At 46.3% G+C, this 12,593-nt stretch overlaps 1 protein-coding gene across 1 annotated transcript in view; it reads left to right on the top strand.

The window, feature by feature from the left end:
- LOC118215029 (SH3 and multiple ankyrin repeat domains protein 2-like) overlaps positions 1-12,593 on the top strand; it is a 108,209-nt gene that overhangs the window by 37,026 nt on the left and 58,590 nt on the right. Inside the window, exons 4-5 of the mRNA XM_035395401.1 lie at positions 2,162-2,286; positions 9,609-9,744. Of these exons, the coding sequence (XP_035251292.1) occupies positions 2,162-2,286; positions 9,609-9,744 (261 nt within the window). The remainder of the gene's footprint in view (positions 1-2,161; positions 2,287-9,608; positions 9,745-12,593) is intronic.

Here is a 12,593-nt window from a genome sequence, read left to right as displayed (position 1 = left end):
ACACTCCTGTACTACCCCATCACTCACCTCCACCCTCACACTCCTGTACTACCCCATCACTCAGCTCCACCCTCACACTCCTGTACTACCCCGTCACTCACCTCCATTCTCACACTCCTGTACTACCCCATCACTCAACTCCACCTTCACACTCCTGTGCTACCCCATCACTCACCTCCACACTGACACTCCTGTACTACCCCATCACTCACCTCCACCCTGACACTGCTGTACTTCCTCATCACTTATCTTCACCCTGACACTCCTGTACTACCCCATCACTCACCTCCATTCTCACACTCCTGCACTACCTCATCACTCACCTCCACCTTCACTCTGACACTGCCATACTCCCCCATCACTCACCTCCACCCTCACACTCCTGTGCTACCCCATCACTCACCTCCACCCTCACACCCCTGTACTACCCCATCACTCACTTCCAACCTAACACTTCTGTACTACCCTACCACTCACCTCCACCCTCACACTCCTGTACTACCCCATCACTCACCTGCACCCTGACACTCCTGTACTACCTCATCACGCACCTACACCCTGACACTCCTGTAATATCCCATCACTCACCTCCACCCTCACACTCCTGTACTACCCCATCACTCACCCCCACCCTGACACTCCTTTCCTACCTCATCACTCACCTCCACGCTGACACTCCTGTACTACCCCATCACTCAGCTCCACCCTCACACTCCTGTACTACCCCATCACTCACCTCCACCCTCACACTCCTGTACTACCCCATCACTCAGCTCCACCCTCACACTCCTGTACTACCCCATCACTCACCTCTATTCTCACACTCCTGTACTACCCCATCACTCAACTCCACCTTCACACTCGTGTGCTACCCCATCACTCACCTCCACACTGACACTCCTGTACTACCCCATCACTCACCTCCACCCTGACACTGCTGTACTTCCTGATCACTCATCTTCACCCTGACACTCCTGTACTACCCCATCACTCACCTCCACCCTGACACTCCTGTACTACCCCATCACTCACCTGTACCCTGACACTCCTGTAATATCCCATCACTCACCTCCTCCCTCACACTCCTGTGCTACCCCATCACTCACCTCCACCCTGACACTTCTGTACTACCCCATCACTCACCTTCACCCTCACACTCCTGTACTACCCCATCACTCACCCCCGCTCATATAGCCCCCACACATATACCCCCATTCATGTACCCCCACTCACATCCACCCCACACACATACCCCTGCTCACATACCCGCCACTCACATACCCCCACTCACGTATCCCCCTCCTCACATATCCCCCACTCACATACCCCCAATGCTCACATACCCCCCACATTCCCTTAGAGAGGGACATGTCCTGTATTTCTATGGGTATAGGGTACATAGTCTCCCACAGAGGGGGACATGTCCTATATTCCTATGGGTGTAGGGTACACATTCTCCCTTAGAGAGGCACACGTCCTGTTTTCGGGTATAGGGTATATGGTCTCCCATAGAGAGGGACATCTCCTGCATTCTTATGGGTGTAGGTTACATGGCCTCCCTTACAGAGGCACACATGCTGTATTCTTATGGGCGTAGGGTACACATTCTCCTATAGAGAAGGACATGTCCTGTATTCCTATGGGGGTAGGGTACACGTTGTCCCTTATAGAGACACACGTCCTGTATTCCTATGGGTGTAGGGTACACGTCATCCCATATAGAGGCACACGTCCGGTATTCCTATGGGTGTAGGGTACACATTCTCCCATAGAGAGCCACATGTCCTGTATTCCTATGGGTGTTTTACCCACAACATTAATGTTTGATGAACACTGAGCTCTGGTTGGTTTTTACATGATTGTGTCCATACAGTGCTTTACACAGTTTGGCCTAATGGGTTTTGTGGCCATTTTACACACCCAGAGACTTCACTGCACCCCTTTCTGTCTTACTGACCAGCCACTGCCAGGTCATCAGAGTGTTAGACAGCAGAGCCATGTCGTCCCTTAGCAACTCTTTCACAGATGCATCCACTTTGGGACCGTTTTTACTGCTGTAAGAAGGCACAGGTGTTGCTATGAAGATTGCAGGCATTAATTGTGTGATTCTACCTTTCATCTTTTGCTTGAACACCCCCTCCCTCCTGCTCCCCCCCCCCAGCCAACACACCCATCGAGGAGTTCACGCCTACCCCAGTGTTCCCCGCTCTGCAGTACCTGGAGTCCGTTGACGAGGGTGGAGTGGCCTGGCAGGCGGGACTGAGGACTGGAGACTTCCTGATCGAGGTAGGGAGGAGGGCAGTTTCCTGTCTGGGCTGAACCTCTGTTCCTGCCCAGTGTGAGGGCAAAATGGGTGTTTAAATGTTCTGTATAAACATGGAGGATGGATGCTTCCACAAAGTGCACTGGAGATTTTTAATTAATGTTCAGGGGCTGTGAATTTGCTAAGCTGTTCGAAGTTATCTGTGAAGCACACCAAACTGAAACTTTTATGGCAGTGATTTGTGATGTAAATTATTTTAGTGCACATGCTGGTCCAGGCTGGGTTTGTATGTAATGAGAGTGCACAGCTGAATTTGGTTCCATTTATGATAAATGTCACTAAAACGTGAAAATAATCTGGCAGGTAGTGCCTGCACTCACATTAACCTATACTAAATGAGATTTACATTCAACAGTTTCTTGAGGTCATGCTCCTACAGGACCTGAAGGCAAATACAGTGTCTTACCTAATATGGCAGACAGAAGGTTCATCTGCTGTTCAACAGTGAGTAGATAGTGTGAGTTCCTGCTGAGCATAGGCAGCAAACATTTACCAGTGTCTCAACTCCATCTGAAAAAAACATTGTCCAGTTTGGTATGAGTATTATGGTATGATTTCCGACGTCATCGGTGTCAAAACCAGGAATACATTCTATGAACACAAACAACAGTAGTTATTTTCCATTTTCAACCCATGTCAGCAAAGACAAGCCAGATTGTTTGTGCAGAATATTCATCGTCATTTCAGGAAATATGAAATCCTCAATACAGACTTGCATAGGTTTCCTGCTTGTGAGTGACATGCAGAAATAAAAGCTGATTGGAAACATAATATTTATTGTTTGAAAACACCTGAGTTTAACATAAAAATATACTGTGCTACGTGTGTCCAAGTGTTTGGCAGCAGTTACACACAATAGACATTCATTTGATGGTTGTATCTGTTGTAGTCTGTAAGTCCCGGTCACTTGTCTCCCCAGTACTGTCTCTGTGTCTGTGTTCCCTGAGCTGCTTCACTCCCCTGTACTTGTGTGATTTCACTATTCGGGTGGTTCCGGGTTTTCGTGGTTTCCCCCCCTTCCTTCCAGTCTCGTTTTTACTTACTTCCTACTTATTTCTAGTTTTACTAATTTCTACTAATCCTTACTAATTTATAGATTGTAAAGTACTAACCTCATTAATATACTAACATGTGAATATTACTAATGGACTAACACACACTAGTTTTGGGTTTTTGATAGTTTAGATCACTATACTAATACATTAACCAGTCTCTCCTTTTCCATGCTGCGCTGTAGCTCCGCTCCTTTTCTTTCTAGCCTGCTCTAACGCTGAGTTCTGCAATTGCCTGCACCTGTCTCTTGCTCTGACTGCACCTCTCTCTCTCTGCACGCGTTTGTACCTGCTCAACCCAGGCCGTCTATTATCATTGTGGTCTATGTGATTCCAGTCCGCATTTTGTCAGTCCCCTGTCATTTAATTAGTTTTCCTAATGTTCTTCACCTGGATGTTGTTTGTTACTCCTCCCTCACTCACTTAACCCCTCCTTGATTGTTATCTTCCCCAGTGTATAAATGTCAGTCTTTTCTACCTGTTCAGTGTCAGAACGTTGATTGAATTCATTGTGCCGATTGTTAGTAAGCCTTTGTATATCGAGATTCCTGAGACACCCCTTTGTACGACTTCGAGTTTGCCTGCCCCTTTTGGTTTTGTTTGCTTCTGGTTTGACCTTCGCTTTGCCTTGACTTCTCTTTTGCCTGTCCCTTTGTACCTTCGCCGCTCTGATCTCCTGGTTTTTGATTTTTTGCCTGTTTTTTCACTATTCTTTTGGAAACTCGATTCGGCACCGTACTCTCTCTGATTACCTGGCTTCGAACCTCGGACTGAATAAAGACAACGTTTTTTGGATTTCCCTGGTCTGCGTGTGGGTCCTTGCACAGAACATCACATATTGAGCAGGTGTTCTCAATTGAAAGTAATAGATTGTAGATACAGTTGAGGCCAAAATTTTACATACACCTGGGCTAAAGACATTCAAACTCAGTTTTTCACAAGTCTACCCATTTCATGTTACCATACATTTCCTGTGTTAAGTCAATCAGGGTAACTTTCCAAGAGTCATATCAAAATAATAACTAAGAGACAGATTTATTTCAGCTTGTTTGTACTATATCATGTACTATATATTTTCAGTGGGTCAAAACTTTACAAACACTTTAGTATTTGCTGGAATTTTTGCCCATTCCTCCTGACAGAACTGGTGTAACTCAGTCAGGTGTGTGGGCCTCCTTGTTCAGACATGCTTTTTCAGTTCAGTCCACAGAGAACTGACCAGAGAACACTCCTCCAAAAGAGTCATTTATAAAACAGACTTAGGATCAATTTTAATTATAAGTATGACTTACACCAGAAAATCATGTGTAAGTAGTTATTTATAAAACCTTACTTTGATGTGGAAATGATCTTATCTCTACGCAAAGTCTAGACTTGACGTAAGTGATTTTCCTGCTGACTATGTAGGGGTATTGCAGTTTGGGACGCATATGCGCCCAAGCCTGTGGTGAACTTTGCATTAGCTTTATGAACAATTTGTTTACTGCAGCAGCAACACACTACCAATCTACCTGTTTGGCTTTGTTTGCCAACCCACTATTTAGTCCACCGAATAATATGTGTTGCCTGTCTTCAATCTCCTCTACCATCGCTGTGATCTCGTCTTCTTTTGGTCCATGGATATTCCTGACTAAACCCTCATTCTGTACTAGCATTATATAAGGGGGAATCGCTGATTGTAAGGCACGTTCAGGTGTCGTCAATTTTAAGTTAATTTGAGATTTATAGATCATAGGTGCGTAAGTTACAAATGGGCTTCTCAGATCTTGCATAAGCAAGGTTTTTTATGCTCAGTATCTTTTATGAATCAAACGTAAGCACACAGTCAGAAATTATCTTAAGACTAAGTTCACAAATAAATCTGAGAACATTTTTATAAATGAGGCCCTGGTGATCACCTGTGAACTTCATTCTGGCTGTTTTATGTCAGTCTTGGAGTAGGGGCTTCTTCCTTGTGTGACAGCCTTTCAGGGTATGGTGATGTAAGATCCTCTTAATGGTGATTATAGACACTTTGGTACCTGATGCCTCCAACTCTTACAATAGTTCCTTTGTTGTTGTCTTGGGGTTCAGTTGGACCTTTCGGACCCAAGTTTGTTCAGCCCTGGGAGTTAATTTGTGCCTCCTTCCTGAACAATGCAGTGTCTATGTGGTCCCAAGATTTTTATATTTGCATACAATTGTTTGTATAGATGCTCGTGGTATCTTCATTTGTTTGGAAATTGCACCTAAGGAGGAACCAGACTTCTGGAGGTCCACAATTTTTTTCAGAGATCGTAGCTGAGTTGCTTGGATTTTCCAATTGGTATCATGGGCAAAAAGGCAGTGGCTCTAAAGGTAGGCCCTTAAATACAGCCACAGGTGCCAATTAACTCCCAGTTAACTCCTAATTATGACAATTTGCCAACCAGAAGCTTCAAAAAATTTATTACATCAATTTCTGGAATCTTCCAGACTGTTTAAAGAGACAGCCAACTTGGTATAGGTAAACTTTTGACCCACTGGAATTCTGATATAGTGAATTAAAGCTGAAAAACATCAGTTTCTAATCGATTATTTTAACATTACCTCTAATGTGAACAAAGTAGGTGCCCTACAGGGTTTCCCCCAGAAAAGTTGGTAGGCCCGGTGGCAGGTATCTTTTGACGGGGTGTCTGTGGCGACATTCCCGGGAAAAAAATCATAAGCGGTGCATAGTTAGTGACGCGTTTTCCATCACCCATCAGTGGTTGGTCCGCCAGAGAGGGTAGGCGGAGCTAACGCAACAGGCTCGCTCTTCAACTCACTTGTGTGTGAGCGGCATACTGTTTTTTCCGGTGTCTGCTGGTGTTACAATAACACAGAAAGGGGGCGGGGGGGTTATGGAACCCTAAAAAGTTTTTGTGTAACATGAGAGGTCATATTATTTGTTGATGTAGATTTCATATTACATTTGATGACAATGTAACGTTACTAAATTACATAGCTATTTGCACAGCTAACGCTAGCTACCGGACCATGTCAAGAAAGGTAACATTAGTTCAGACAACATTGCGCACAGTATCCAATCTCTCATATCAGGTAACATTGCGTTAGCTAACTAGCTAGCTAGCTAATGTAATTAACACAATCTAATGTCAGCTAACCGACCGATACCGACCTCGCAAACAGTCTCTCAAATGCAATGCTACCTTGTTGCAATGTAGCTAACTAAAGGCCAGTTCAGATCAACGATTCGCAACGAGACTGGGTGCAACTTGCAAAATTCCAAGATGTCTGATTATAAACATTCTCAAACTGCACTTGGCGATTTGACAAAGTGGGTCTTTTGAGACCCCAGGCAACTACTTCAGACGCTCTGCAACTAACCAGTTCACACCGGTGCAATTTTCTCTGCAACATTCTAAAACTTTTTCGTTTCGTTGCGAATCATTGATCTGAACTGGCCTTAACGTTACCGTTATTTACATTGCCATCAAGTTCATCAGTATATTATAATGATCAGAATAGATCTCTGGGAAGTGAGGTCCAAAAACACACCTGCAATTACCGCTTCTCGCCATTGGTGCTGCCAAAGAGAACGAAACAGAAATCTTCGAGATTGTAACTTTTTTTTAAAATCTTGTGTTTGTGTGTGTGTTCCTCCTGTGTATCGGAACTCGTGCCCGTGTCAGTTACTCCAGCGCAGTACGTCCTGTGTATCAGAACTCGTGCCCGTGTCAGTTACTCCAGCACAGTACCTCCTGGGGGCGACATAGTTCAGGAGGTAAGACCGATTGTCTGGCAGCCGGAGGGTTGCCGGTTCAAACCCCGCCCTGGGCATGTCGAAGTGTCCTTGAGCAAGACACCTAACCCCTAACTGCTCTGGCAAATGAGAGGCATCAACTGTAAAGCGCTTTGGATAAAAGCGCTATATAAATGCAGTCCATTTACCATTTACCATTTACCTCCTGCGTATCGAAACTTGTGCCCGTGTCAGTTACTCCAGCGCAGTACCTCCTGTGTATCGGAACTCGTGCCCGTGTCAGTTACTCCAGCGCAGTACCACCTGTGTATCGGAACTTGTGCCCGTGTCAGTTACTCCAGCGCAGTACCTCCTGTGTATCGGAACTCGTGCCCGTGTCAGTTGCTCCAGCGCAGTACCTCCTGCGTATCGAAACTTGTGCCCGTGTCAGTTACTCCAGCGCAGTACCTCCTGCGTATCGAAACTTGTGCCCGTGTCAGTTACTCCAGCGCAGTACCTCTTGTGTATCGGAACTCGTGCCCGTGTCAGTTGCTCCAGCGCAGTACCTCCTGCATATCGAAACTTATGCATATTGGAAGCCCAGGTGCTCTACCTGTGGGAATGGGCTTGTCCAGGTAAAGGGCAGGGTAGTGGATGTATAGAGCTCAGGTGCTCTACCTGTGGGAATGGGTTGGTCCAGGTAAAGGGCGGGGCTGTGGGTGTATAAAGCCCAAGTGCTCTACCTGTGGGAATGGGTTGGTTCAGGTAAGGGGTGGGGCTGTGGGTCTTTTATCCCAGGTGCTCTACCTGTGGGAATGGGTTGGTTCAGGTAAGGGGTGGGACTATGGGTCTTTTAGCCCAGGTGCTCTACCTGTGGGAATGGGTTGGTCCAGGTAAAGGGCAGGGCTGTGTGTGTTTTAGCCCAGGTGATTTACCTGTGGGGATGGGCATTTGGTGCGCTCTGTGGTAGCACTGGACTGCTGAGGTGCTGCCATGTCTCCTATCCAGTGGTGGCACCACCCACCTCAGGAGGTAAGGAGCTGGTCTTGTAACCTAATGGTTCAATTCCCAGGTTAGGCACTGCTGTTGTACTCTTGAGCAAGATACATAACCTGCATTGTTTCAGTGTATATCCAGCTGTATAAATGGAAAAGTTGTAAAAGTTGTGTAAGTCGCTCTGCATACGCGTGTCTGCTAAATTCCTGTAATGGAATGTTAATGTTTTGTTTTCTGGTGAGGTCAGATGTCTCCCCTTAACCCCCTTAGCTGGTCCAGTGAAAGCATTAGAGCAGTATTGCTGTATATTCCTGGTATTGCCCATTCTTATCTGAGGACGATAAACTCAGTTTGCTGTATCACAATTACCAAGTTATGCAGTCTGACACAAACACTAACTCCAATACGAGTTCCCTAAACAATGTTATTAATTTCTTCCTGTCTCCACTTAAGGATGGGGTCAAATAAGCAGACTGTTCCTTGAATCAAACTTCCTTACAAACAGCTTTACTAGCTTCCAGCTGATGTTCATGTTTGTGTGTAAACTGTGGAGAGATATCAGCCTGTGTTACGATGCGTCTGTGTGTTAAAAACGCTGTGGAGAGATATCAGTCTGTGTTACAATGCGTTTGTGTGTTTAAAATGCTGTTGAGAGAGATATCAGCCTGTGTTACGATGCGTTTGTGTGTTTAAAATGCTGTTGAGAGAGATATCAGCCTGTGTTACGATGCGTTTGTGTGTTTAAAATGCTGTGGAGAGATATCAGCCTGTGTTACGATGCGTTTGTGTGTTTAAAACGCTGTGGAGAGATATCAGTCTGTGTTACGATGCGTTTGTGTGTTAGAAACGCTGTGTAGAGATATTGGTCTGTGTTACAATGCGTTTGTGTGTTTAAAACACTGTGGAGAGATATCAATCTGTGTTACGATGCGTTTGTGTGTTTAAAATGCTGTGGAGAGATATCAGTCTGTGTTACGATGCGTTTTTGTGTTAAAAACGCTGTGGAGAGATATCAGTCTGTGTTACGATGCGTTTGTGTGTTAGAAACGCTGTGGAGAGATATCAGTCTGTGTTACGATGCGTTTGTGTGTTAAAAACGCTGTGGAGAGATATCAGTCTGTGTTACGATGCGTTTGTGTGTTTAAAACGCTGTGGAGAGATATCAGTCTGTGTTACGATGCGTTTGTGTGTTTAAAACACTGTGGAGAGATATCAATCTGTGTTACGATGCGTTTGTGTGTTAAAAACGCTGTGGAGAGATATCAGTCTGTGTTACGATGCGTTTGTGTGTTTAAAACGCTGTGGAGAGATATCAGTCTGTGTTACGATGCGTTTGTGTGTTAGAAACGCTGTGTAGAGATATCGGTCTGTGTTACAATGCGTTTGTGTGTTAAAAATGCTGTGGAGAGAGTGCTTTTGTGTGTTTAAAACGCTGTGGAGAGATATCAGTCTGTGTTACGATGCGTTTGTGTGTTTAAAACACTGTGGAGAGATATGTAGAGAGATATGTGTCACTCTCTGTTTCACTCTGTAGGTTAACCAGGGCAGCGTGGTGAAAGTAGGCCACAGACAGGTGGTCAACATGATCCGGCAGGGTGGCAACCATCTGGTGATCAAGGTGGTAACTGTCAGCAGGAATATGGACCTGGGGGATACTGCTCGTAAAATAGGTACCTCCGCCTCCTAATCCAGACTCCACCCCCCATTCACATGATTTGCCCCCCCCACACACAAGCACACAGGCTCCACCTCTCCCCACAGGCTCCATCCCCCTTTCACAGGCTCTGCCCCCCTACACACACGCACACATTGTTGAGTTTAATGGTAGTGTACAGTAATGCAGTGTTACAACATTGTCACTGAATGATCTTCAGGTTGAACTATATGATGGTAGTGTGAGAGCACCCTGTAACAGGTTCTGTCAGCCCCCCGCCTATGGATCACCTTGAACTTATACGGTTGTAATGCCAGATTCCGACAAGTGATTTGCACATTGGCATCTTTCATGTGGTGGAGCCATTGAAGGGGCATGTGGTTCGAACAGAGGGTGAAAGGGTGTCCCAGGAGATAATAGCGGAGAGCGCCAACCACCCACTTGATGGCCAGACACTCTTTCTCCACTGTGCTCTACTTCGCTTCCTGCTGTGACAGTTTTCGGCTAATGTACAGCACCGGGCGGTTGACCCCCTCAACCTCCTGGGACAAAATGGCCCCCAGCCCGCTGTTCGATGCGTCTGTCTGCAGACAAAACGGGAGAGCAAAGTTAGGTATATAAAGGAGTGGTTCACCACAGAAATCATGTTTTACCTTCTCAAATGCCTGCTGGCACCGTTCTGTCCACTGGACTGGATCTGAGGCACCCTTTCGGGTCAGATCGGTCAGAGGACTAGTCAGCTCAGAGAATGCTGGAATAAATCTCTTATAGTAGCCAGGCCGCAGTAGCTGCTGTCTTATCAACCTGGGAATGCTCCTGCCCAATGCCCAAGTGGTACCCTAGATACCATTCCTCCCTCTGTCCAACTGCACACTACTTTGGGCTAGCTATAAGTCCCACACACCTCAGAAACCCAAGCACGACCCCCACATGCTCCACATACCACTCCCAGGTGTCACTATAAATGATTATATCATTACATTACATTACATTACAGGCATTTAGCAGACGCTGTTATCCAGAGCGACGTACAACATATCATCCAGGTAGGTTGCAGCATCTGGAGAGTGGCAGCCCGAGTAGAAGTGTGACAAATTTATTTAACGTATAGGGAGTGGAGATGGCAGTTTTATCCATAGACTCTGGAGACAAGGGAATCTGCCAGTAGCCCTTAGTTAAATACAGTTAAACGAGCAGTGCCCAACCGGTCCAGGAGGTCGTCAACCCTAGGCATAGGATAAGCATCGAAACGTGAGATGTCATTCACCTTGTGATAATCAACACAGAAGCGCACAAACCCATCCTGCTTAGGCACAGTCACAATGGGGCTGCTCCAAACTGTTTGATTCTTCTATCACTCACATCTGTTACATAGTCTGCAATTCAGCCTGCACAGTTTTCTTTTTGTGTTCAGGCAATCTAAAGGGCCGAGAATCCCTGGAGATGTTTCAGTGTGGTGGTGGATGAGGTTTGTGCGCCCTGGCAGGGGGGAGAACACATCCCCAAAGCACCTCTGCAACTGGGCCAAATCTGCTCTCTGGCATAGGGAGAGATGATCATCACTAAGGGCGGGGGTTGAATTGGCTGGTTTTGTCACCTCCGGACCTGACTCTCACTGAGTGTGGTAACCAGAGAAACAGGAGCTGCCTCTCTCCAAGCGTATAGGAGCTTGAGGTGGTATATCTGTGTTGCCCCACCCCTGTAAGCCTGTACAAGTTTATAATCAACATTGTAGGGCAGTTGAAAGTTGTTTCTCTACAGTCCTCTCTCTGAGGGCTCAAATGCTTTATTTCTGCATAAGCTCCCAAATGAGCCTGTGTCTGTTACTTTCAACATTCCAACACTATCTTCCACTTCCCTTCAGGATCTCCAGACCCCTCATACCAGATACTCATAATTCTAAAATCAAAGCTATAGATGACACTGGGGGGGATTAACAACCTCCTTGCACCTAGAGGAGGCATAGTAATGAACGTTCATTCGCTGTTAACCACGCTCGCGGTGTGAACCCCCCACGGTGTGATATCTCTGGACTGCGTCAACTCGGCACCTAGATAATTGCTGCATATATTGTGGGACCCCAAGCTCAACAATGACCAACAGACCGGACTGTCACACGATTTTAGTGCTCAAAACCAAGGTTGTCATTTATTAATTACCGGGACGGGTACAGGAACGAGGAATATGGAAACTAAGGTCGCAATTCTTCTGAGGAATCACCACTTCCGTCAGGCTTCAGGGGCTGGCTCTGTGGCAACCAGCGAGACAGAGAGAGAGAGAGACAAGGGGAGCGAGACAAAACAAAACAAACATGCTAGAGGTGCCCAGCTTCCAACTTCGGCTAAGCAGTCCTTCTCTTGCTTCGGGTCTGTGGTTGAGAACACAGGAACAGAAAGTTGCCTTGCGGTTCTGTCCCCTCGTTCCTTTCCCTCCACTCCTGCTTTCTCTGGTCTTTTTAAACTCTCCTGGCTTGTTCTGTTAACGCAGCTCCGCTGCTCGTAGGGCATGGTGGGGTGGTGTCAAGGGTCCACAGGTGTGGAGAGTTAATCCTGTCAATGATTGAATAAGGGGCCTCACCTGTGCTCTCCTTGCCTGGTCGTCTCCCCCAGGGTCCTAATGCTCTCCAGGATTTCCCTTGGCTGATATTTCCCCTCTACTACCTGGTCTAGAGGCCTTCTCTAGCGCTGTGCTCTTGTGCTGACTGCGGCACATCCAGTGGGACACAGAGTGTGGCTTGTGGTACCACAATACCCATAGAGCACCATCGTTGACTAGCGGGCACCCTCGGTGTTTCAAGCCGCTCCATTCACACCGAATGGAGGAAAGTCTAAATTAATAATTAGTAAATACAATTCCAATATCCAA

This window comes from Anguilla anguilla, chromosome 16, assembly GCF_013347855.1.
Source record: "Anguilla anguilla isolate fAngAng1 chromosome 16, fAngAng1.pri, whole genome shotgun sequence".
Taxonomy (NCBI): Eukaryota; Metazoa; Chordata; class Actinopteri; order Anguilliformes; family Anguillidae; genus Anguilla; species Anguilla anguilla.
The sequence above is the reverse complement of the archived record's forward strand: the minus strand, read 5'-3'. Positions and strand labels throughout refer to the sequence as shown.